The sequence below is a fragment of the Thunnus thynnus genome, chromosome 3, assembly GCF_963924715.1.
Source record: "Thunnus thynnus chromosome 3, fThuThy2.1, whole genome shotgun sequence".
Classification (NCBI taxonomy): Eukaryota; Metazoa; Chordata; class Actinopteri; order Scombriformes; family Scombridae; genus Thunnus; species Thunnus thynnus.
The window spans coordinates 28637737-28664011 of record NC_089519.1 but is presented as its reverse complement, the minus strand read 5'-3'; the positions used below and the strand labels follow the sequence as shown (position 1 = coordinate 28664011).

The window sequence follows — 26275 nt, the reverse complement described above, 5'->3', positions numbered from 1 at the left end:
ACACACACACACACACACACACACACACACACACACACACAAACAGATAGAAGATAGCAGTTTAAACGGATTATGTTTTTAAAAGGCAACTAAAATTTGAAGGAGTCGTTTAGAAATGTCTTGATGACGTTACAGCTATGAATTCATTTGACGTCAGTGAGAAGTTGCCTTTTTTTTCCCTTCCACATAACCTTTTTGTATGGTGGTCACGACATAACGGTAACGTTACACCTGATGACTGACATGTGAGAGGATGGAAGTTCATTTACTTCAACTGGCTCAAACGGCTGTCTTGGAGAAGTGTTAACGATGTGTGAAACGTTAAGTCAGTTAAGATGATCCCGGTGAAGGGAGTGGCCGGCTGTCGGTGTCATTTGAGGTTTAACGACACACGGGGCGGCTTCCCGGGCCGGGCTGCCGCTGTCTCTAAGCTGCTCTCACTTTTGCCTTATATGGAAATGGCCAGACCGAGGGAGAAACCGCCTTTGTTTCTCAGCTCTGGATTTGGAAACTGGAACCTGCGCCACTGCGACATCCAGCGTCCAGTCTACATAATGACAAGGCTTTAGCCAAGTTGATGATTGCCAGATGTAACCCATAACTGTCACCGAGCATCTGTTTTTAAACAATATCCTCCTTTCATCCCCCCCTCCCTTTCCCTCTCTATCCAGAAAATGGAAGACGAAATCGCCGCCCTCGTTGTTGACAATGGATCCGGTATGTGCAAAGCTGGCTTTGCAGGAGATGATGCTCCACGTGCTGTGTTCCCCTCCATTGTTGGACGTCCCAGGCATCAGGTACTTTCCTCATCACATTATATATATATAAATCCTAAACCATAAATGCATAAGAATTTTTTTAAAAAAGCTAAAATTTTGAGCATTTCAGTTTTTACAGTGTCTTGCTTTTTTTAATTTTATAACGACATTCTTGTTTGCTTTCTAGGGTGTGATGGTTGGCATGGGCCAGAAAGACAGCTATGTGGGAGATGAGGCACAGAGCAAAAGAGGTATCCTGACCCTGAAGTACCCCATCGAGCACGGTATTGTCACCAACTGGGATGACATGGAGAAGATCTGGCATCACACCTTCTACAATGAGCTGAGAGTTGCCCCCGAGGAGCACCCAGTCCTGCTCACAGAAGCCCCCCTCAACCCCAAGGCCAACAGGGAAAAGATGACCCAGGTAAATGAAGGCTGATAACCCTGACAAATCTTCTCGATCAGGACTTGGCTCACCTGCAGGGCTCTGCAACTGTTGCCCCCTCAGGCATTTCTTCTTCTGCTCAATCTGTAAATTTCCTCCTGCTCCTTTTTTAATCTCCAGGTTTCCTCTGTCCTGAGCTCATCTTTCATCTCTGCGGAAGCTTCAGGTGTCTATCTCGCTGTACTGTGATGCATCAGGAATGACTAGTTGCAGCATGGTCACTGCTGTTTTTTCAAATTAGGCTTCTGTTAGATTTGTTAAAAGGATGACAATCACCCAACTACACTGGTGACTGCATGATGTAACAGTTTGTACAAGATGAGTGCAGCAACCTGCTCTACTATCAGTCAACATGACTAAAGTACAGATTATTGTAATGACTAGTTGGTGTGTGTTTACTCAACAGGCCTGTGTGCTGTGCTTTTCTTGATCTGACTCCACTAACCCATACTAGCTCACTTTGACTCACTGATGTGCATGACTTATTCAATGACTCATCTTTCATCTCCCTCTCTCCTCCAGATCATGTTTGAGACCTTCAACACCCCTGCCATGTATGTGGCCATCCAGGCTGTGCTGTCCCTGTACGCCTCTGGTCGTACCACTGGTATTGTCATGGACTCTGGTGATGGTGTGACCCACACAGTGCCCATCTATGAAGGCTACGCCCTGCCCCATGCCATCCTCAGGTTGGACCTGGCTGGCAGGGACCTCACAGACTACCTCATGAAGATCCTGACTGAGAGGGGTTACAGCTTCACCACCACAGGTGAGCATGCAGACACTGACTTTTAAAAGAAGTTAATATTTAAAGCTGGGGAAAACTTAAAATAACCATGAAATGTATTTTTCTTGTCTCACAGCTGAGCGTGAAATTGTGCGTGATATCAAGGAGAAGCTCTGTTATGTTGCACTGGACTTTGAGCAAGAAATGGGCACTGCTGCCTCCTCTTCATCCCTGGAGAAGAGCTACGAGCTGCCTGACGGACAGGTCATCACTATTGGAAATGAGAGGTTCCGTTGCCCAGAGGCCCTCTTCCAGCCCTCTTTCCTTGGTAAGTGAAGTCAGAAACTAATTTCTAAAGCAGAAATGTATTTTTCAATCAATGCATGATTGAAACTACACTGTGCACACTCTGGCTGTAGCAGCAGAGAGGACTTTGTGTGCAGGATAAGTTATTTTTAAATTTGATCAAAGTGTATATGACAAACTATAACTGACATTCCTCCCTGTTCACAGGTATGGAGTCTTGCGGTATCCACGAAACTACCTTCAACAGCATCATGAAGTGTGATGTGGACATCCGTAAGGACCTGTATGCCAACACTGTGCTGTCTGGAGGTACCACCATGTACCCTGGCATCGCTGACCGTATGCAGAAGGAAATCACTGCCCTGGCACCCACCACCATGAAGATCAAGGTAAAACTCCTCTTCATTATTCACACTTGTAATCCTACCTGAGGCAAGGATGCAAAAAATGTTCCAGAAAGCTCTTTACCTCTACTGCCACACAGTGGACAAACAGGGTTAATGCAATATTAAATCTCTACTTGTCTTTTTGCTTCTACTGTATTAAATTATTTTAAGGACTTGATTTTAACAAAGGCAAATTTTCTCCCTGCAGATCATTGCTCCCCCAGAGAGGAAGTACTCTGTATGGATTGGAGGCTCCATCCTGGCTTCCCTTTCCACCTTCCAGCAGATGTGGATCAGCAAGCAGGAGTACGATGAGTCCGGCCCCAGCATTGTCCACAGGAAGTGCTTCTAAACAGACTGTCAGTCCCACTCCCCCCCGAACACACACTGCTATAAACCCAAACGACTGGCTCTGCATACATGCCTACACCAACACACTGGTGTATGCTGAGCCTACAACACCTCTTCCCATTTTCCCTCATCACTATGGCTATGGCACCATGCCCCCTGATGGGGAGAAACTCTGCAGGAAGTACAGAGCGTCCCAGGCGGTGTGAATGTGAGGAACATGATGTCCATTGTCGTGTTTGTGTAGGTCATTCCAGATGTCTTTGTTCACCACCTTATTTGCCTCTATGAAGGTTTATTCTCTGGTGGGCTCACTGCCCAACAGACCTGTAGTATTGCTTAATATGTAAATTATGTAATCTGAAAACTTGTTTTGTTTTTGTACTTTCAGCCTTAAATATACTTGGTCCAGTTTGTTTTTGTCATTATGCAAAAGACAAAGCTTCTACCTTGTATGAAGGTTTGTGCATGGGGCTCCTAGCCTCTGGTGTACACAACAACCCAATAAAGCGCACATGTCTGAGATTCCAGTCTGACTTTTTGGTCTTTATTCAGCTTAGTTCAAATATTAAAGTTTGTTTTTAATCATCCTGGGATTTATATTTTATATCAACTACAAACTTTAATCTTTGTGCTAGAATGAAAATTGTCCAGAAAACTTTTTTTTTTTTTTTTTTTTTTTTGTTTAGACAATTTACATGATGGACGCTATTGTGTTGTCTTTAAACATGTCTCAGAGGAGTCGGCATGTTATCAACATTAAACAATGTAAGCCATGATGAAGACAGATATACAGGTTAAAAAAATCATCTTTTGTCTCCAGATAACGGTATATGTAAATTGTCCAGCGGGTATAGATGTTGTCACTTAAGTGGCCCTTTCAGATCCCCAAGATTGTGAGTTTGATTCCTGTCAAGAGCCACATTCAGAGTTGAATGCTGCAGGAGAAGTTCTTATGGATGTCTGAATCCATTTTGTGACAGGTGTTGGTTGTACAAGTCTAAGCTTAAGACTTCCTGTTTAATAAAGAATCCCTACAGTAGGTGTAATTTCTTAAATGAATTTGCAATCACAAATGCAGACACATACAGGTGCTCCCAATCTGATGATTACTGCTACTGGTATGCACTGGTGAAAATTGTCCAAAAAACTTTTTTTCTTTTCTGGACAATTTACTTGATGGATGGATGTCCTTTAAACGTATGTCAGATGGGTTCCTCTCTGATCAACATTAAAACAATTCAAACAATGATGAAGATACACTGCATACTGTTAACGCATGTGAGTAACGGGTCATTTTAAAGAGAACTGCTCCTGGATTATCTGACTTTTAGCAACACGGTTAATCCTGTGCTCAAACATTTTAGCAAATACATAAGCCAGTGTCATGGGTTGAATAAAAAAAAATGTTCTTGTGTGTTTGCTGCAAGCAATCTGGCTGAAATCAATTTATGGATGAAAGTCACCATTTATATATATATATATATATATATACATCTATAAAATGTTTCTGCCATTTTACATTTTGTAGTAAACACAGTTTTTGCTTCTTATTGTGCATATTTCATGCTATCCTCACCAAACTTGGTACGTACCATATTTGGATGACCTTAAACAATACTTCTCTATATATTCTTGGATATCTCTTACTGTTTCTCTGTAATTGGTTACTCAATCTTTGTAGGTGTGGTCTAATACACATAAACTACCATATCTCCTAATTGCATCATTCAGTTGCAACCGACTTTGGCAATACAAAACAGGCAGGGATGTTGAAACAGCCAGTGGCAGTTGATACAATTTCACCTGTAGGTGGCTCTACAAGATTTTAAAAAATTGCCACTGGAGCAGCAGCAGCAGCAATCACATGCATTTTCTTCAGGGAATGCACATTCTAGTTCACAATTACATACTGCAAGGGATGTTAGGGATAAGGATCCCCAACCAAAAATTAACTAAATTGAAGCTAAATTAACCAGTTAGTAAATGGTAGATGGACTGCACTTATTTAGCACCTTTCCACTTTATTGGACAAATTGCTTTACAATTTTTGCCTCTCATTCACACACACACTCACACACCAATGGCGGCAGAGCTGACATGCAAGGCGCTGGCCTGATCATCAGGAGCAACTTAGGGTTCAGTGTCTTGCTCAAGGACATTTCGACACACGGACAGGAAGAGCCGGGTATCAAACTGCCAACCTTGCGGTTAGCGCTCTACCTCTTGTGAACAATATGTATGAAAATGAAAATAGTAAAAGCTTATGTCGCTTTTAGAGAGTATTTGAGAATTTTTTTATGGATGTTTGAATCCATTTTGTCCATTTTGTGACAGAGAAGGTGTTGGTTGTGTGAGCCCAAGTTTAAGACTTCCTATTTCATAAAGAATCCGTACGGTAGGTGTAATTGCTTAAATTAATTTGCAGTCACGACAGATTGTCCGATAAGAACTGGAGAAGAAGATGTCCTCAAATGGTGCCTCATTCACTACCACACACATATAATTCAAGCTACCCTGTAATAGACTGAGTTCAGATCAATATCTGTGAACTGATGTGGTTTCTGCAACATAATAAAGAGTAGGAATAACCTGCATTAATTACGATTTACAGTCTCATGGATGCACAGAATCTCTCAGTCCACAAAAGTCTCTAAATGAAAGGAATCCTGTATGGAATTATTGGAAAAGAGACAAAATATATCCTGCCAACGAATCAACCCACTTTGATGTGGTGAACTATCATTATTAAAGTTCCCTCCACTCAAAAATGTGCAATCTGCAGCCTCACTGCTAGATGCCATTAAATTCTACAAACTGGTCCCTCAAGGCGTGTACTTACGATCATGATGTGTGACATCACTACTAGTTTGGAGCCAATTGTGGTCCAGTATACAACTTACACAAGTGTGATGTGGAAACTTGAAGCTTCCTGTGAAAAAAACACTAAGAATGTACTCTTTAGTGAAGTAGGAGTCATCTTGTGTCCAGTACCGAAACTTGTGAAATGAACAATATTTACATATTTATAGATTCTGGATTTTTTTCAATGAGGGAGAAAAAGGAGATGTGATTTTAAGGATTTTTAAAAAGGTAATTGTTCTTTTTTATGCAAAAAAACATATCAGACACAGTTTATTTTTCCAAGAAAAGGATTCTTATATGTCATAAAACATGAGTGGAGTGGGCCTTTAATCAGTCAGCATACTTAAGAATTAATAACTCAGTAGAGCAGACTACCTACAATATGTGGTGTCAGATATGGTTGTAAAATTGAAAACATATTACATCACACTAGCTTCTACTGATTTTATCAAAACTTCATGTTTATTAATTTTACGTGGTTTAAACCATACTGGTTTGCATTAAATGCCATTATTTCACTGTTGACCTTTTGGAGTGCCATAGCGCCCCCTGTTGATGGATTTTGATAAGCTCAGGTGGATACATACAGTCTGACTGGATACAGCCCATTGCATACTTTGTTTATGTTAGTTAATAAATACTCATCACATATTTTATGAGCATTTGATAAAAGCTAATGCCCATTTTTGATCAGCCACACCCAGGACTGTCATCATTCCCAGATGAATTAATTCTCTGTTTCAAAAGCAGGTTAATTTATTCTTTATGTCTCCACACACTGGGAGAAAAAGTCAACAATATAATGTTAGATGTTATTGCCTCACAAATATTGCAAATATTTAATTATACATTATATAAGGTATGTTTTCTATCAAAATCACATACAAATGGCACAAACACAGCCTATGTTTCCTTTTCCCATTATTTCTCATGGCTCTAAACGTGTGTAGTTGCCCAATATGCTGATATATGCTTTCTGATTATGAGAGAGAGAAACATAAGATAATCTTATAGCTATATTTGATATGTTTCTTTTTTTCTGAACAGTACATTTAAACAGTTTGATCATGCATCATTAAGAAAACTCTCATCATTAGTCATGCTCATGACTATTTTTTAAACTCATGTTATTGTTTTAATCCTGAATTTTTTTTTTTTTTTTTTTTTTTTTGATTATTTAAAGGTCCCCTCCAGACATGTATTAAGACATATAGAAATACTCTGCTTGGAACAATATGTGTCTAATATGGAATTTCTGCAAAAAAAAAAAAAAAAAAAAAAATTACCACTTTAAAATCCTTAAAATGGCATCTCCTCTTCCTCCCTCATTTACTTCACTGTAAAGTCCATTGTCAGTGTTGTGTAAGTTGAATATTGGACCAAACTATTTGTGATTTCACAAATCATGTTGGTAGTCCCGCCCCTTAAAATCTGATTTTCAATGAGCTCAGAGAATCTTTCGCTTTTAGCAGAATGTGAAAACAGCCTTCTATGTCAAACTCTGCACATACATCATTCTGCACAGTGAAGCTCAAACTGAAGGAACAATAAGTGAAACATATTTTTAAGTTGAGGGGGACTTTAAAGTTATTTATTTATATTATATATTTTGTCTTATGTACTTTTATGGTACTTTTGTGTTTTGCATTTTAGGGACAGCTTTTATTCGTACTGTAAAAAGCGGGGATTTAATTTATTCAACGAAAAATTAAGAAAAAATAAACGAAATAGAAAAAAATAATCGCGCAGGAAGTATGTCCGTCACTGAAAGACTTCCGTCGTTGTGTAGCAGCTAACATCGTCCGTGCAGCTAACGGTTGGGCGTTCAACAGCCTGCGGTTCACTGAAACATGAATGAACATCTAAAATCCTGTCGATCATGAGTGGGACTGTCAGAGGGATTTTTGAGGGCATGGATCGACAGATTGTGAAGGTGGGTTAACTGACAAACCTCGACAACACTTCATTAGTCTGTTAACGGTAACGCTGAGCGAACCAACTAAAGTAGCTAATGCTGCTATTGCTGTTTTTCCTTGAATGCGTAACAATAATTAATGTATTTAGGAGGCTTTTTGTCACAGGAAATTAGCTCTTATTTGGTGCCCCAAGCATTAATGACCTACATTCCAACGCTTTTCTAAAACTATATTGTTATTCTTTTCAACAGTTCATCGCTTTTTCTATTGTTTCGTGAAATGCCAGGGGGTGAAGAGACACTGTAAAACGTAAAGCATTGTTTTTGTTCATCATACAGATAAATACTGATTTTGTTTTCTTTCAAGAGTCACTCTAAATTGCCACTGATACTAATTGGTTGGTGCTAGATTGGATGGGCCAGAGGGACTATGTGCGAAACTCTCGCGAGATTTGTACACTAATCTTAACCTTAACCTAATCCTAATCTTAAACCTAACTCTAACCGCACTTGCAAGAATTCATCCCTCCGGCCCATCCAATCTAGCATGTACCATACTAATTTTTGGAAGTCAGATTTGGGCAATGAATGATTTCTGGTTGTCTCTTGTTTAAAAAATAATTTTGGAGGAGATAATGTGCCTTCTTACTGTCAATCAGGGGAATTATATTTGCTATTCGTTAGGTGTTTTAATGGAACTTCGATAATTGTTAATATCTACGGATTTAAATCAAAATCTGACAATGATCACCCACCTAAATCTTTGGAAGAAAGACTTGTACATTGACTAGCCAAATTCCCTGATGTATATTTGATTATAGGGGGAGACTTTAATATTGTCTTGGATAATGTAAAGCAGTGGTTCTCAAACTTGTTCACATTAAGGACCCCTAAACTGACAAAAATTACCCCACAGACCCCTATTTGATAATATTTTGTCCCAGGGTCCCCCATCTGATGAGATTTTTGCTTTTAGATGCTTTATTACAGAATGTGTATGAAACCCATGACTAAATAGTCATACATTCTGTCATTGTGTTACTTATAGTGGAATTATAGTGAAAATAAGTTATTCCTCATTTCACTGGGGACCCCACTTTGAGAACCACTGATGTAATGGACAGATGGCCATCTAAGACAACCATTTAACGTGAACTCAACACTGAAATCTCTTATGGAACGATTTAACATCACTGATATACAGAGAGATAAATGCAGGGATGATAAGGTTTTTACTTGGTCTAACAAAAATGGCTCCAGACAGTCATGGATAGACTTCTGGCTTGTTTCCAAATCCTTAGATAAGAGATAGTATTTCTGCTAATGTCTTAACTACTTCATTAACTGACCTTAAAGTTATCTACATGAGCATTCATTTTATATCAAGTTTGTCTCGCCACAGAGGTTCTGCCTACCGGAAAATGAATAGCTGGCGTATAAATTACTACTGGACAAAGGCACGAAATAAAAGGATTTTTGGTCTGAACTGGGAGCTTCTCAAATTTGAAGCTGTTAAATATTTAAGGAGATATGGCACCTCCCTTGCTAAATCAAGACGTGCTTTGGAAGAATCATTTATTTCAGAAATCATCTCCCTTTCAAATTTTCCTACAGGTAGTCTCTCAGCAGAAGAAAGATTAAAATTGTCTGAGCTACAACATCAATTAAATGACATTTACAAAACTAAAGCAGAAGGTGCTTTTATTCGATCAAGGCAAAATTGGTGAAAGCAAGGGGAGCAAATGTCTGCCTATTTCTTTAAACTTGTAAAGTCACAAGCAAAGCACAACTCTATTTTTCAGCTAAACGTAGGAGGGAATGTTACTGATAAACATGAAGAAATATCCAGATGTTGTTATGAGTATTACTCCACTTTATTCAAGTCTCACTTTAACAGAAATGCGTTATAATAATATAATATTAAATCAGTGAGCAAAGAAGATCAATCGTTCTCCTGTCACTCAAGATTAAATTTTAAGTTTAAGTCACCAGGCAATGATGGAAATACATTTAAATTTTATAAGCTTTTTTCAGAGTTACTCGCACAATTCCTCTTTGAAGTCATCAAATCATCATCGTCAGTCTTATTATTATATTAGCTAAGTTTCATATTCATAAATGTAAGTTTGCCAACAAAAATGTGTGAGCTGTACTTACAGACTATTAAATCCTGCACTCATTTCTTTTATGTCTTTTAATTTTCTTTCTATTTCTTATATGTTTTTTGTGAATCTTAGTACACAGGTCTAAAAGCATCTAAACCTGACACTGTCTGTTGTCCCTCTCAGGCTATATGTGACAAGGACACGATGGGTTCTGCCTCGGTAGGAATGTCAGATTTGTCCGATGAGATCCTGCTGTGCATCCTCCGCCATGTTCCAGTGTGTGACCTGCTGATGAATGTGGCACAAGTCTGCCACAAGTTACAGATACTGTGCTACGACAAGGCCCTGCTTTCACACGTCAGCTTCTCTGAGGAGTACATGGTATGGCTTTTGAGAACATCTTTTAGCATTTATTTGAACTGATGAGACAATAAGTTAAGTTTATGCATGTTAACTTCCAGTATATATTAAACACATTTCTGTAACAACACAAACAACATTATAAACATAAAATTTCTTCTTTTTTTCCCTCCAGGCTGATGATCTATTAATGCGATATATATTGAGACAGCTTTCCAATCATGTGCAGTCTCTCAGCCTGAATGGTGTCTACTGGCTCTGTGGCTCTACCGTGGAGAAACTTTCCCGCTGCAGGGCCGTGACGCACCTCGATATCACCGGCTGTCGCCTCACTGCCCTTCGGCTCTCCCGTCTCCTTTCCTCCCTCACTCTCCTCAGATCGCTTGCTATTGATGTGACGTCAAGCTTCAACTCTGGGCAGCTCAGTTCAGAGGCTGTGGACACGCTGAGCCGCCTGTCAGAGCTCAGGCAGACACTGTTGACGCCCAGTTATGGTGTGGTGCCGTGCTGCGCCCAACTCCGCAAGTAAGGATCTGTAGGATTACTGAGATTCACACACTAAACCTGTGTCCAGAATTACTCCCTATTTGTAAATGAATTAATAATGCAATGGTTGAACTGTTACAGAAAGAAAATAATATTTCCAAAAGGTCAATCTGCATTTACTTCTTCACACAAAGCGCCCTCCTATGTATGGAAAAAATGCACAAAGGAGCAAATTTGGACAGACATGTAGTGCTGTTTGACGGGTGATGATGTCAGACCAGAAAACAACTGTCTTTATGCTTTTCATCCATCGGTACAGTTAAGCATCAAAGCACTGATGGCGCTTCTCATCTCAGGTGTGTGCATGCACATTAGTGCTGCTTGTTGGTGCCTGACTATGTTAGTGCTACAGATTTTGTGTGTGTCTCTGTATTGTAGGCTGATGCTGCAGTTTGACATCTCAGACGTGACCAGAGATGGTGTCGGTGTTTGCTGTCAGTTAATGATGGGTCAGAGCAGTGTGCCACATTACAAACAGCTGGAGGAGTTTAGTGCCAGACTGGCCCCAGGAGAGGTGAGTTTTTTTAGTGTATATATTAGTGTAATCTGTCCCTATACTGTACATCTGCAATATACACTGCAGAACTGTGCAGTAATTTGTGTATCTGTGTGTTTATGTCCTTAGGTAAACCAGACCTTGCTTCTGCTCTATCTAGCTGTGTTCAGCGTTCACGTTCCAGAGCGTCTCCGAGTTTTCCTCGTGTCGATTCCTGGTCCAAACCCGGCCCACTGGCCTGCCGCTCCCTCATTGGCCCGGAGCTTGGGTCAACGTGGTGACCTGGAGGCCCTGCAGCTTCCTCGGTCCTGGCTGGATTCTTTGTCACTAAAGCGAGCCCTGGAGGGCAACAGCCCCAAGCACCTCAGCTTCAGCCGCTGCCCACACTTCTGGCCACAGGTGTTTGAGTCGCTGCTGGAGGGAGGAGTCAAAGATGCTACACAACTGATCAGCCTTAACCTCAGCGGGATCAATCACGTTCTTTACTCAGAGTGTAGGAGTGTGGATGATCAGCTGGTTGCTGTGACTATGAATCGGTTGGCAGCTACCTGTTGCAACCTTAAACACCTGAATCTGATGCACACACATTATCACCATGAAAACACATCTGAGCTAAGTGGGGATACACACCTGTGTGCTAGCTTGGCCAAATTCAGACACCTGCGCTCTCTCACTCTGCCTGCATGCGCCCTGTCAGATGGCGTAAACACAAATCACATCTCTACAAAGAACTCCTCCTCCTCCTCGTTGTTCCTGGGGTTAAAGAAGCCTCCTCGCGTGGGGCTCCAGAATTATAAGCCTAATTCAGAGCCTTCTTTGTCAGGGGACAGCACCTCGGGGCTCGCTCAGCTCTTAGCTGGCTGCCCTCTTTTAGAGACCTTAGAGCTCATAGGTCCAGGTTTTGTCTCTGCACTGCCTCGGCTTGAGCCTTGTGCACGTGCAAGCGTAGAGCCTCGCGGTATGTGCGCGTGGGCTCAAGGAGTTGGCGATGCACACCTGGCCGTGCTTGAAGCATTCTCTCGATTACGTCGTCTGACTCTGGCTGGGCTTCCTGGGGTCCTTAGGGGGACAGGGCTGATACAGCTGGCCAGGCAGTGCAGAGACCTACAAGTATTATCCATTGCCAACATGGGATCCCTAAAAACCATGAACTACGCCCCTGCGTTGCTGGACACACTTAGACAGTGCACACAGCTAAAGGAATTCAGGTTAGAATATTTATATTTACTGTTACTCTAACCACTACATAGTACATTCATTTGTATATGTTTTAGGTGATACATCTTTCCTTGTTCCAGTTGAAGAATTTACCGTCAATTCATTATTTGTTTTAATAAGAGGGGAGTTTGGCCTTAGAGTAGATTCTGAACCAATGAATGCATGTATAACTGCAGTTTTTTAGGTGGATTTTCATTACAAATCTGTCTTGTAGCATGATTCAAAGTAGTGTTGTGTTTTGTTTTTTTTAATTTAGTGATAGCTAAAAGGAGTCTTCTTTTGTGATTAGAGGTGGTACCTTAGATTGACTACAATGTATAGGACACCAGTTTTACATCTTTGTTTGTCTTGTTTTTACATTCTAATTGTTTAATATTGTGTGTCTGTATGTTTAGGTTAGAGCAGCCCCACCTGAATGCCAACGCGTCTTTCTTTGAGGCTCTGTCCTGCTGCTCTCGACTGCAACGTTTCTGCCTTATCTCGCGCAGCGGCACCTTCGACCCATCGGCAGTAGAAACTTTCATGGAGCGTTGCAGCCATGTCACGATGTGCCACATGTTCATGGGCGGCACCTTGGTGGCTTGTCGGACACTGCAGAAAGCTCTTCAGGAGAAGTCAGTTGTTGTTTGTACCGTATATGAAGCAGAGCACATACTGTATGTCAAACATTTAATGGAACGAGTGATGTGAACTTCTCTTTCTCTCTCTCTTAGATTTTCAGTTGAGCGCTCGGCCCTGAATGTGGTCATCTATCCATTACAGCATGAAGACCTTCCTTCAGTCATCAGAGATATCCCGCTAACGCTGCTGGATCGGATAACTTTGTTCCAGAGCCACGTGGCCCAGCCCCCACATTTATCACCGTGGTGACTTCGCCGGAAAGCTCCAGTGTGATTGGTGCTCAACAGTTGAGGTGCTGAGACTGTTTTTTCAGCAGGAAATAAAATTCACAATTGAAAGACTGATTGATTGATTTTCATCTACTCAGTAATTTCCAGTTTTGTGATCAGTTGTATCAACAACTGTTTCAGGCTCTACAACAATACATGAAAAATGCTTGTTTACTTTTACATGACGCAGTGATGTCGGTCTTCAAAGGGAAATTTGCTTCGGCTCACCTGGACAGGTCAAAGGTCAGTGTCAGCTACAGATGAATGTTCTTTAGTTGGTGGGGATTTGTAGTCTCTTGTTAAAGTACATTTCACATGTGGTGCCTAAATTCTGGCCTCTTCATTCAAAAACCATTTCTGTTAACTTGCCACTCTGCTGCTTTATAATAAGTGCCAAACATATGAATTAAGGGATGTAATTGTTTTTGAACTTTGTACAGCTGCCCACAATCCACACAATCCCTATAAATTATTTTAAATACTGTCTGTGTACCATTTGTCTGTTCATGTCATGTCATTTTTCAAATGACTACAACAGATACATACCAGCTGTGTCAAACAGGTTTTCTTGCCAAGAGATAGATATGATTTATTTATGGATTACAGACACAAAAACAAAAAAGATTTCCAACATGGTCCCAAGATGTTAAAAGACAAAGAAGCATAGATGATAAGATTGATACCTCTCTCATTTATTTACAGTAAATATAAAGTTAAACCCAGCAGCTGGTTAGCTTAGCTTAGCATTTATGGAAGCAGCGACTTCCTGGAGTCTTGTCACTGCTCCTGAGAAGAAGATAAGAATTGACATCATTCTTATGTCTGTGTGAAAAATATGAAGCTGAAACCAGCAGCTGCTCTTTTATCTCAGCAAAAGACTAGAAACGGCTATTCTGGCTCTGTCATAAATAATCCCCGTAAAAACCACAATTTGCAGTTTTTACACTTCAGTTTGTGTACAAATGAGATAAAACGTGTTAATTAGTGAGCTTTAGAGGTTCTGCTAGGCAGATTTTGTTACCAACATAACTAGACTGTTTTCAACATTTAAGCTAAGCTAACCAGCTGCTGGCTGTAGCTTTTCATCTAGAGAACAGACATGAGAGCGGTGTTGACCTTATCTCACTCTGCTACTATGGTTTAACACACTTCGATAATTTCTCAGTTTCTTTTATTATATTAAATAGACTCAGAAAAGGTCAACCTTTACAGTGTGGTTCCATATTGTTTTATTTCAGTGGGAAAAATGAAGTGTACGCCATGTTTCAATGTGTGATTTAAGACAAATGGAAAACTAAAAAGTTACAAAGTGACACACACAGTAAGACAAGATACAGTTAATAACAAGGTGCCATTAGACACTTAAAATATTGCAAATTACATTTGTGTTAAAAAAAAAAGTTGGTCCCCATGTTGTCGCTCAGTTGTGGCTTAGAGAACAAATAAGGTGCACTGAATCTGCTCTTTGACAACATCCAACATTTAGTTCGGGATTGGAAGTGGATAAATGTGTTCCAGTATTCTAGTTATCATCTGGATTTTAGAGTATGCCTGTCTGGTTGTATGTTTGCACATGTAAACATCATGTCCTGGTTTCAGAATACTGAATCATGATACTGTGGTATATAAAAACCTTATCCAGGTTTCTGGTCAAACTGCCACATGTACAGGTGGGTCCTCAACTGAAACTACACAGTAGTTTGTTACTAAAGCTAAAAAATATGGTCTAGTGTTGATGTAGAAATACTTAATACTGATCTTGTCTCCTGTTTTGATCAGTATAATCCTGTCAGTCAAAATTAAAAATATTTACCAATCAACAGTGTGAAAGGAAGCTGAGAACAGTGTTCTTTAGTTATCTGTGAATGATAACATCTTATTTATTTTTATATAAAACACAAGATAGTATGAGAAGTATAAAAATGTATTTTTTAAATGAAGTACCCAATGACAGTGACTCAATGATATTTTCATTTGTATATATCTGTTGAAGGACCAAAAAATCCTGCACACTGTTGATTATTTGTCGTCACTTTATAACCTCCAAACAGGACTTGGGGGAACTTTGGAAGACCAAGGTCTGAGGACTGAAACAATGTTAATTAAGTGAAAAATCAACAGTGTGCAGGATTTTTTTGGGTCCTTTCAATGTCACAGTTTATGATCCGACGCACCTGCCCACAAGATTTTCTGGAGTGAATCAACTTTGCGTGTTATCTGTTTGTTTATATCTGAATTAAAATCCAATAAATACTGAACCAGTTTTGATTGCAGTTATATAAACTCTTGTTTTTAACAAATCCAAAACCTCACATGCAGGATACATAAATGTAATTTTGATTTGATGAAATCAATTGATTAATCCTTCATTAACAGGATTATTTATGTCTGAATCAAAAAAAAGAATGAAAAATCAAAGCTCTGATGTCCTTTCTGTTATGTGTGTGAACATTTTGTCTCATTTGCACTCCTGCTGAAGGGAATACTGCTCATCCCCGCTGCTGTTAAACATGACGAGTGGACCGACTTAAGCTGACATGAGACAGAAGGGAAACTTATTGTGTGGACCTTTATCTACTCCAGGTCACACAGCTGGGCGCTGCCTGCGATCCACAGTCCAGGGTACAGCGGCTGTGTGAACGTGGTCTCCTCTCTGTGCATCAGCTGCAGCATTGTGTCAGACACACAGTAGAAGGACAGAATACCTGCCTTATGATCCAGGTACACCCCGACTCTGGAGGACTGAGGCTCAGGAACCACAGTCTCCTCATCATTGTGTCTGAAACATTCATGGTTTTTGTTCAAGTCTAAACTCCAGGACTTGTCGTTGCACCCGAATGCACACTCGTTAAAATAGTCTGACCTGGCGAGATCTTTGTACGCCACTGCTATTTCTATAGATCCTTTAAACTCCACCTCCCAGTAACAGCGTCCTGTCAGACCCTCTTTACACAACACCTGAAAGAGGTGAGAGAACCTGTCCGGGTGTTCAGGATACGTCTGGACTAAATCCGTGAGCTCGGCCTCTCTGTTCCCCTCAGACAGAAGCAGCTCTCTGTATGCTGTGTTTGGGTCCAGGGTGAGGTGGCAGTAATCTGTGAGAGGACAGAAGGAGGCGTATGGATGTAGAAACACTGATGAACTTTAAACATGGCCACTTGAAGATCCCCTCCGAAATGTGCTTACAATCAAGTGATGACTGATGAATCCTCATTCTGAGCAAAAATGTATTTAAACATTTATCTGAAGAGTTTTTTAGTTAAATGATTGTTTTATTTCTTTTTTGTTGGTGAGATGTCTCTATTAACCCTTTTAAGTTTGTTTAATATCACCAGCATCATCTTTTCCACTCCTTTAATGTATTATGGGGGTTTTTTTTGTGTCGTTACTTGTGCAAATAGATAATCTGAACTAAAAAAGAAATGTCATTGAGTGTCTTTAAATGCAGTATACTCTCTTCACTATGACACACTGACAGTTTGAGAAGACGGAGAGTCCAGATGAGTAAACAAATACTCATCCAGGATGTGCAAAGAACTGTATAAATATATAAAGCTGCCTAAATATCCTGCCATGGGGACATGATGTCACCTAAATTGATTTAGTTTTGAAAGTCTAGCAGTTACTAAAACAAACTTTGGGTTTTTTTTTTGAGAGACATTTGTAACATTATCACAATAATTGGGATAATTGTCTCATTATCCTCCATCTCAAGATAATGGAGTAAAGTAAAATCATTGCAACCGTGTCCGTTCTTGGCTTCTGTACTCACTGTACATTCCACACATATCCAAACGATTAAACAGCAAATTCTCATGAATTTACATGACAAACATTATTGGGAGACAGACTGTATTTGGTTTTAAGACATAAACATACTCACATTTTAAGAAGTCAGCTCTGGTTTGGGGTTCATCTGCTAGCAAAGCATCTTCTGTTAATATAACACAAAATTACACAATTTTCAATACTTGGTGTGACTGTGTAATGTTTATCAAGCTCGTTTTAGATGACAGCTTGCTCAGGAACATTAGATTTGACAACAGATTTCATTTGATAAATACTACTACTAATATTTTTTTATGGATCAAAGTCCAGTCTTATCTTCTGTCGGTACATTTGTTGTGTGTGTGTGCACGTGCTGTGTACCAGGAGGAGGTGTGCCGTTGGCCACAGGACAGGAGGTTGGAACTTGATGGTCTTGTTCAGACACCTGTAGAGATCATTGTTTGACTTTAAAGGCATAGCTGTCTATGACTCAGTGGCAGAATTTTAAAATTTGTCTAAAACTGTGACACCAAGAGGCCTTTTATTGAGGTAAACATTTATAATTAAACGTGAGGAACAAACATGTCACAACCTGTAATACCAAACAAATGCAAAGTACAATGCAATGCAAATAGTACGCAGGAGGATTTTCTGTTTTAAAACTGACTGTATAACTGAAATATCAATTGGATGTAGAAGCTCACACACATTATATGAGGCCAACAAGACTTTTTGCAGCTCCTATAGACTAACAGATTAGACTTAGAAAAGAAACAAAGACACACAGTTGATAAAATAACTACAACTTAAGTTTTAACAACTACAATAAATTACTTTCCATGCCAGTGTATTAAAAGTCCAATTCTTTAATTGAACTTTGGAGCCCTCTGCTGAGACATTATGTTGACTTCCCTTAGGTCTACATGGTAATAATGATGTTTTATATTGTTTTTAATCTACTTGTTATCTTACATTAATGTTGGCAGAGTTAACTGGCATGTCAGTTTTAAGTAATAATCACAAACAAATCTACAAAGTCAAATGGAAAAGTTATATGAGCATTTTACCAGCCGCGCTGAGGTTGGAGCTCCGACTCTCTCTTCCATTGTTGAAGCTCAACTAAAAAACATCTGTATGAGAGCCTGTGTCGAAAATAACAGACTTATCTGTTTTAAAATGAATCATAATAATCTTATCTGATACTTATGTTTCGTTCGGCTCACAGGCTTCACCTTGTTTCACCCCAGGAAGAGACGCAATATGACTAATAACCAGCTGGCGTCAGTGGAGGCAATTATATCCAAAGATGCACAGACATACTAATCTATTACTGATGTAGTCGATCGGAGTGAGACATCCTTTTTTTCCCTTATTGAGTACATGAATTAATATGAAGTACAAACGTGGAAACAATTAAATAAATTACATTATACATTAGAATAGAGTTAAATTAAGACATTTAAAACAAAACACTCATTAACAGTGTTTACAGCCTTCTTGTTAGTGCAGGATTTAATGGTTTGTAAGTACTGCTCACATTCTTTATGAAACACTGAGAAAAGAGGTTTTTTGTTAGCAAACTTACACTTATGAATATGACACTTAGCTAAGATTAATGACATAAGCTTGTTTCCCATTATTTCTGTCGTAACTTTAAAAAAAACAGTACATTTATATACAATAAAGCAAAGTCAGTCATAAATTTATAATTTACGAAATTTAGAAGGCTCTTGCCATAGTCTTATATATAGTAGCAATGCCAAAATAAATGTGGCACAGTTTCAGGATGTGCAGAGCAAAATGAACATGATACATTAACATCAATTCTTAAATCTAAAGAAAATGTTTTACAAAGTAGAATTTGTGTATATGTTTAAAGGACGCCTCCTTTATCTTACTGGTGAAGGGACATCCTAACCTAACTCTGTCTTGCTTTATTTTCACCATTTCTTTCTAAATGTTGGTATTGGCAGTGGTAGAAGAGGTACTCAAAACTTTTTTCTTCAGTAAAACTATTGTTATTTTGGGGTACAATGAGTTAGAACAGTAACATAATTCAATGTTTTTCATTTGTAAATCTATAAGTATATATATATTTATGTGTGTTATGATTGACAGTCTGCATAAACAGGACTGAGACACTGACAGAAGAAACCTGGACTCGAATGATCCTCTTGAAGTCCTGTTGCTGCGGGGGCCCATCAATGAAACACCAAGAAAGGAGGGGGCCCACCTGATGACCCCAGTGAAGCGTTTACCCCTTACCCCTGCTCAAGGAATGATTGCCGATTATAACACAGGATTGTAAAACCAAGTCCTGTGAGCTTGACTGTAGCTGTTGCCTACCTTGCCTATAACCAGAATATGTGAGGACTAAATAAAGCCAGACAGGGTGTTGGTTCGATCGATATCTCAGCTAGCAACTATTCAGGTCTGGTGTTTGTCATTGAAACATCGTGGTGAGCACAACATGCTGGAAGCTACGTAGTGACCGTCTACAGAGAACTGTAAGTTTTAAAAACCTTTGTGTTTGCTGTCAAGAAAGGAAGGAGAAAGCTAACATGGTTAATTAGCTTGTCGTTAGCTCGGTAAATATGTTAACGTCCGTCGCCTGTTCGTGCGTGCGAAACGGGAGGAAAATAACGGCCCCCGTTGCTAAGTTGTCCCTGTTTCCAACGGTTAAAACGTCACCCAGCGGACTGAAGTTGACAGGAGTACAACATTTGTCACAACACCGCCCTGCCAGACTCCTCACGGCGCCTCCCTGGCAGCTTCCAACGGGGCTAACTGTCAGATCCGTGTCCCTGTCAGCCTCCTCCCGAGGGGATGCGGACCCTCGGGGCTCCCCTTCAGTCCCTGCAGACGGAGGGGACTTCGGCTCTCTGTCCGTCGACATGTCCTCCAGGAGGTCGTTCAGGAAAAGCAGCCCGTACACCCAGGATTTGCGATACCGAGAGGACGAGGCAGCCGCCGCCGGGGAAGAGGAAGAGGAGGAGAGCCCGGTGAAGCCTCGCAGGTTGACCGGGAGGAGAAACACACCTTACTGGTACTTCTTACAGTGCAAGAAGCTGATTAAAGACAACAAGGTAAGGTCGCATTTGATTTTTACTGAGTCTTGCTTTCCTTCTCCTCCTCCTCCGTGTGTTTATAACATTTATTTGTCCTGTCACAGCTGCAGGAGGCTTTGGATTTGTTCAGCAGAGACATGCTGCAGGGAGAGAGGCTGCAGCCGGAGGAGTGCAACTACAGTGTCCTGATAGGAGGCTGTGCTCGAGCTGGACAACTCAAAAAGGCCTTCAAACTCTACAATGATGTAAGGATACCTTATTTTAGAGCTGCAACGAGTAATCGATTAGTTGCCAACTTTTAAATTAAGCAGAAACTATTCTGATCATCTATTAATCGTGATGAGTCATTTTTTAAGAAAAATGTCCAAATTCTCTGATTCTAGCCTCTTAAATGTGAATATTTTATGGTTTCTTTACTCTATGATAGTAAACTGAACATTTTGGGATGTGTGGACAAAACAAGATATTTGAGGATGTCATGTTGGGCTTTCAGAAACATTTTTCACCATTTTCTGACACTTATGGACTCAACAACTAATCAGTTAATAGTAAATGGATTTTATTCATATAGCGCCTTTCTAGTCTTCTGACCACTCAAAATGCTTTTACACTACATACCACATTCACCCATTCACACACATATTCATACGCTGATGAAAGAGCCATCATGAGCAATTTGGGTTTCGGTATCTTGCCCAAGGACACTTCAATATGTGGACTGGAGGAGCAGGGGATTGAACTCCAGATCTTCTGATTAGTGGACAACCCGCTATACCTCCTGAGCCACAGCCACCCCAAATTTAGAAAATAATCAGCAAATCAATCGATAGTTGCAGCCCTACTTTATTTTCACACTTACAGTCACATAGACTCAGTTGCCAGTTAATTAGGCGCACCTAGCTAAAAAAAAAAGCAGTTTGATGCATTATCCCTGCAATAACTCATAACTTTGTGAAGGTTATATTGTTCAGGTTTTATTCAAACTGTTTTAGAGAGGTGTATGTTCAACTTAAAGGTCATTTTGAAGGCTGTAGTTTGTGGTGCTGTTGAATTGTACTGTGTTATTATAGTGAGATGTGTGTCTAATATTTTTACCTCCCCACTTATATCACTGGGAATAGATGAGATATTTTAAAAAAAAAGTGTTTTAGTTTTAGTTTGTTCTCGTAAATTTTGTCTTTATTTCAGTCTCCCGTAATAGTTTTTGGCTTTAGCTTACACACAAACAAACCGAGAGCTCCTCAAGTTGAGTCATAATGTGTGTAAGTACAGTTTGTGTGCGTTCGTGTCTTCCAGATGAAGAAACGAGGTCTAGATGCTACAGATGCGACGTACACCGCGCTGTTTAACGCCTGCGCTGAGTCGCCATCAAAACAAGTCGGTCTTCAGCAGGCTCTGAAGTTGGAACAAGAACTCCGTCGTAAAAACTACCCCCTCAGCACCATCACGTACCACGCCCTTCTGAAGACGCACGCCATCACCAACCACCTTCAAGCCTGTCTGCACACGTTCAGGGTACGACACGCGCCTACATTTGTGTTAGTTTATGGAAAGTTGTTCCACTGAATTGTGTTTATTTGTGCTTACACCATGGGGGGTTCATGTGCGTTTTATAGGAGATGCTGCAAAACGGCCACGCTGTAACTCAGGAGACGTTTCACTACCTACTGATGGGCTGTCTGAAGGACAAAGAAGTAGGATTCAGACTGGCTTTACAGGTAGATTGTTGGCTTTGTTCAAGAGTTGACAGTAGAGAGACACCGGGCACTTAGGGGATTTTCTTGAGAATAACTCTGTGTTTGTTTCAGGTTTGGCGCCAGATGTTGAAGTCAGGGATTCTTCCAGACTCTAAGAACTACAACCTGCTCTTGCGAACCGCGAGGGATTGTGGGATTGGAGATCCTGCCCTGGCCACTGGTGTTCTGCTGAGGACTGACTGGGAGTGTCGGAAAGAGAGGGAACGTGTGTCACGTGTCAAGTCAGACTCCAGACACAAAGATCTAATAGATATTGACTTTTTGGAGAGGCAGTTGTTTATCCAACCGGATTCACATGGTGACAGTCAGAAGGACATCAGAGACAGTGAGGAGGAGTCCCATAGCAGACAAGACTCAACCCGCTTGATACCAGTCAGACAAAGAGAAAACGTCTCGCTGCCTGTTAACTTAGCAGATGCTTCTACAGCCCCGAACCTACTGGACCTTTTTGAGGGAAAAAGCGTTGGTGTGATCTCCTTAGGCACCGTTGATCGAGCATCCGATAGACTCGCTCTGATCGGAGGAGGTCAAGGTTTCCTGGAGAAGATGGCAGCTAAAGGACTCAATCCAGACCTCAGAACTCTCACCCTGTTGGCCGATACGATGGAGCCAAGCTATCAGTCTTTACAGATGCTGTTGAAAGTCGCCAAGCAGCATCAGGTGAAGCTTGACATCGCGTTCTTTAACTCTGTGATTCGCCGAGCAGCCAGAGCCGGTGACCTGGATGGAGCAAAGGTATAGACACACAATCTCAATCAAACCACAGTTACAGTATAGCAATATGAAAAAGTTCAAAATTAAGTAAATAAGACATTACATAATAAATATATTTCAATAACAATTGTGATTGACTGGTCACTTATTCAGACTGAAGCTACAGACAAACACATAACTGGTTCTTGATTGACTTACAAAGATTTTGTGTTGAAATGTGGCATTATGAAAGAAAACGACCCGTGTCCCCATCCCTCTGATTAACGAACAGTTTCCATAGGAACTAATACTTTCTACCTAAGAAATAGTACCAATGAAAACAGTTCATAGTGTTTTCTTAGGATTATCCAGGAGAAACAGGAAATCCCAGATGAATATCTCAAAAAACAAGCATATTAAAACAAAACCAGCTGCATGACTAGATACATCTAAAGGCAAGAGAGAACATGTGTTTTCTTGTAATTTTGCTGAATCGATCTTTTTTAAGTGTGTGTGCCTGTTTCTGATATACTTCTTTTCCATTCCAGTCCGTGTTGAGCGTGATGCAACAACGCAACGTCAGTGTGGATGTACAGACATTTGGGAGCCTCGCGCTGGGCTGCGAGCGACAGAAAGATGGTCTGCAGCTGCTGAAAGACATGGAGGTGATTACACGAGTGTTGGCTTCAGTATCTGAAGGGGAATAGATGTTAAGTTAAAAAAACTCGCATTGTATTTGCTGACAGAACAATCTCACTACGAGATCCATTTAGTAACTGTTCTGGAGCTTTTGATCATATCACAAAATCTTTCTCAGTAGATGAAGTTTGTTCAGCTGTTGTGGATTTTTAAATGTATAAATTTCCATTTTTGGGAGCACAGGGACAAGAAGCATACAGACTTCTTGTCCCTGTTGGCTCATAAAATTGGGACTGAATGTTGATTCTTGACCTTGGAAACAGAAGTTGACAAAACAAGGTCGTTTTAGTAGATCAGTCAAAAGTAAACGGACCTTGTGGTGACATTGTTTTGTCTGCTGTTATACTTCATTCAGCTTCACAAGCCACCTTGTGTTTTTCTCAGGAGGCGGGATTAAGGCCTAACGTCCAGGTGTTTTCTGCCCTCATTGGCCGAGCAATTCGTCGACTGGATTACGTCTACCTTAAAACAATCCTCAAAAGCATGAGCGACATGAAGGTGTGGCCCAATGAGGTCATCATCAGACAGCTGGAGTTTGCTACTCAATATCCTCCCAACTATAACCAGGTAAGCTACTGTAGCCTCAGTACTGTACATGAGGGAGGAAGAGTCTCATGGCAGTACGTACCTGAGCATCACCAAATAAAACAAATACATGTTTAAGATGTTTAGCAACTAAACCTTTAAATACATCTTTTTTGTTGTTTTATGGCTTAAACAAATGATTCGAAATTTATGCTTACATACTTACATACTGTGCACTCTCACAGTCACACTCTTTCACACTAACACACCAGTACAAACAGTACAGTGTAAATTAGCTTCAGCTAGATGCCCTGTATACATGCTTTTCCTCATGTCACAAAGTTTATCTGTAACGTCCCCGTTCAATAAATACACTAAAAATCAAATAAATCAATAAGTGTCAGTTCTGATCACAGCGCAAGAGCCTGCAGAGTCTCCTGTAGTCTTTGTGGCACAATAACATCAGATGAAAATAAATCAACATGTTCCAAATCAACCAAAAACAGGCATCCCAAACATATTCACACCAGAGACCTACAGCTGCGGCTCTGAGCTGTCAGCACTTTTCCTCTTTTCCAAAGCAGACGTTTCACTCTGAGCTGTGCTTTGAATGTTTCCATGTAAAGTAGGATTTGATTTTGTCAGATTGTGTCAGTATAATTTGCAGAATAAATATTCTTGACTGATTGATATTCTCTTTTTCTTCTATTTCTCCTGCTCCCCTCTTCCTCTTGTTCCTTTCTCTTTCATCCCTGTCCCTGCTCTCTCAATCCCAGTACAAGTCCAGAAACAACTATCTCGTTCACATTAATGGTTTTCGAGGTTACTACCAGCAGTGGCTGAGAGCCATGCCTGCCCAGAGCGCTGAAGACGAGCAGGAAGCAGAGCTGCAGGCTGAGATGGATCCTGCTGTGTTGAAAACAGAAGCTGCAGATGGATTGACAGAAGCCCAGAGGAACCAGAGAGCAGCAGCGAGGAGATATCGTTCTCGTAACAAGGACAAGACGAGCAGCTCTGCATCAGCTCTCTAACTGAACTGACAATAGTTTTTCTGATTCTCTGTTTGTCTGCGTTCGGCTGTGTAACCCCGGATGAACTTTGGGTCAAAGTCATGGACCTTCTGACAGTTAATTTATTGCAGTCCCATTGTTATTGTAACTAATATCAAAGTCAATTCTAAGTTTAAGTACACGAGTCTTGAGACATTAAACTTCATCTTGGCATTGTATTTTATTTTATTTTGAATCTAGTATGTTGAATTAATTTGCTCTTTATTTGCATCAGATCAGGTTTCTACAGAAATTGAACCCTCATCATCATCAGCCGCACAATTTATTTTTTTTTAGCACAAACAAATTTCATTAATGTCTATAAGGGTGATGATCACCGTCTGTGCTGTGTTTGGAAGATTTGGGAGAGTGTTGAGAGACTGTGGGAGGAAAAGGGATGATGCAGCTGGTTCCATTAAACTGCGAGAAAGCTGCAGAGTTGATGTTTGGGTGGTGGTAGATTGTGATATCTAAAAATACTTCTTGAAACTAAAAATGCTCAGGGTTGAGGCTTCCTTACAGTCGGATGTACAGTCTGATGTAAGATGAGTAAAATGTGATAAGCTGAGAGAGCTGAAGATGCCTGATGTCTCAAGAGTTGATCTTTTGTGGAATATCTTAAAAGGCAGAGTTCACCCTGATCTTGAGCTTCAACAGAACAAAGAAAGGAGTTGACAGGTGTCTGATAATTGTAGATAGTTACTAAAGAATCTCATTTTTTTTTAAAAATGGATGTGTTACTTGATCATTAAAGAAGGGGCTTGAAAAATCAGTGTTGGGTAACGTGGAATAATGAGACGAGGCAGTTAGAGGCTGTATTTTTCAGTTTCAGATTGATGATTAAAAGGTAATGTGTTTATAAACTGACCAAACTGGGTACTGAGAACATCCATTTAAAAATGAATTGCATTGATTGATTGAGCATTAGCAATCCTACATGTTTTCATTAAATCATCAAGTGAGTTAATTGTGAGTGTAATGATTCAAGAAGAAGAAAATTAACCTACTGAAGAGCTAATTTTAAAAGTTTAAAAGAGCTATTTTACTTCAAGAGAATGGCTGTAGTGCAACAATAAGGACACCAAGCTACCAAGAAAAAGAAGCAACGGAAATTTGCATTTAATAAGATAAAACTTTATTGATCCCTTGAGGAAAAAATTGCATGTTACAGCAGTGCAGGAAACAATGAAATAGATAATAACTAGGAGTAATAAATTCAAACAAAATAAGTCAAGTAAATGGAATTCAATCTATAAACATTATGAACAATACTGTGACTATATACATGACCTGACTTGTGGATGTAAAAATAAAAAAGTTGTGCAAAATATGTGCAGAAGTAGCATAA

The 26275-nt window shown here is 40.1% G+C and overlaps 4 protein-coding genes across 6 annotated transcripts in view; 3 read left to right on the top strand and 1 right to left on the bottom strand.

Annotated features, from left to right (window-relative positions):
* Window positions 1–3498, top strand: part of actb1 (actin, beta 1) — a 4087-nt gene extending 589 nt beyond the window's left edge. The window contains exons 2-7 of one of the 2 annotated variants that reach the window (XM_067585186.1): window positions 672–797; window positions 946–1185; window positions 1729–1975; window positions 2070–2261; window positions 2447–2628; window positions 2834–3498. In XM_067585186.1, the coding sequence (XP_067441287.1) occupies window positions 675–797; window positions 946–1185; window positions 1729–1975; window positions 2070–2261; window positions 2447–2628; window positions 2834–2977 (1128 nt within the window). In that variant the 5' untranslated portion in view covers window positions 672–674 and the 3' untranslated portion in view covers window positions 2978–3498. Of the gene's footprint in view, window positions 1–671; window positions 798–945; window positions 1186–1326; window positions 1373–1728; window positions 1976–2069; window positions 2262–2446; window positions 2629–2833 lie in introns of those variants that run through there. The other variant, XM_067585187.1, reaches the window with a different exon arrangement.
* A 4113-nt stretch (window positions 3499–7611) lies between these two features.
* On the top strand, window positions 7612–13850 carry fbxl18 (F-box and leucine-rich repeat protein 18). Of its 2 annotated transcripts, XM_067585180.1 has the most exons (8): window positions 7612–7771; window positions 10042–10239; window positions 10394–10743; window positions 11143–11278; window positions 11390–12468; window positions 12874–13092; window positions 13192–13391; window positions 13559–13850. In XM_067585180.1, the coding sequence occupies exons 1-7, from the start codon at window positions 7718–7720 to the stop codon at window positions 13346–13348; spliced, it is 2193 nt and encodes a 730-aa protein (XP_067441281.1). In that variant the 5' UTR covers window positions 7612–7717; the 3' UTR covers window positions 13349–13391; window positions 13559–13850. The 2 variants fall into 2 exon arrangements, with proteins under 2 accessions (XP_067441281.1, XP_067441280.1); XM_067585179.1 differs by having other exon boundaries at window positions 13192–13850.
* A 734-nt stretch (window positions 13851–14584) lies between these two features.
* LOC137180028 (stonustoxin subunit alpha-like) lies at window positions 14585–19255 on the bottom strand. Its single transcript, XM_067585183.1, has 4 exons — window positions 18204–19255; window positions 17518–17581; window positions 17252–17302; window positions 14585–16463 (listed from the first exon to the last, which is right to left on the bottom strand). The coding sequence occupies exons 1-4, from the start codon at window positions 18240–18242 to the stop codon at window positions 15943–15945; spliced, it is 675 nt and encodes a 224-aa protein (XP_067441284.1). The 5' UTR covers window positions 18243–19255; the 3' UTR covers window positions 14585–15942.
* A 147-nt stretch (window positions 19256–19402) lies between these two features.
* On the top strand, window positions 19403–25656 carry ptcd1 (pentatricopeptide repeat domain 1). The gene is made up of 8 exons (XM_067585178.1): window positions 19403–20222; window positions 20309–20449; window positions 21501–21719; window positions 21821–21922; window positions 22013–22696; window positions 23203–23319; window positions 23738–23920; window positions 24655–25656. Exons 1-8 carry the CDS (start codon window positions 19731–19733, stop codon window positions 24907–24909), a joined length of 2193 nt encoding a protein of 730 aa, XP_067441279.1. The 5' UTR covers window positions 19403–19730; the 3' UTR covers window positions 24910–25656.
* The last annotated feature ends 619 nt before the right edge of the window (window positions 25657–26275 follow it).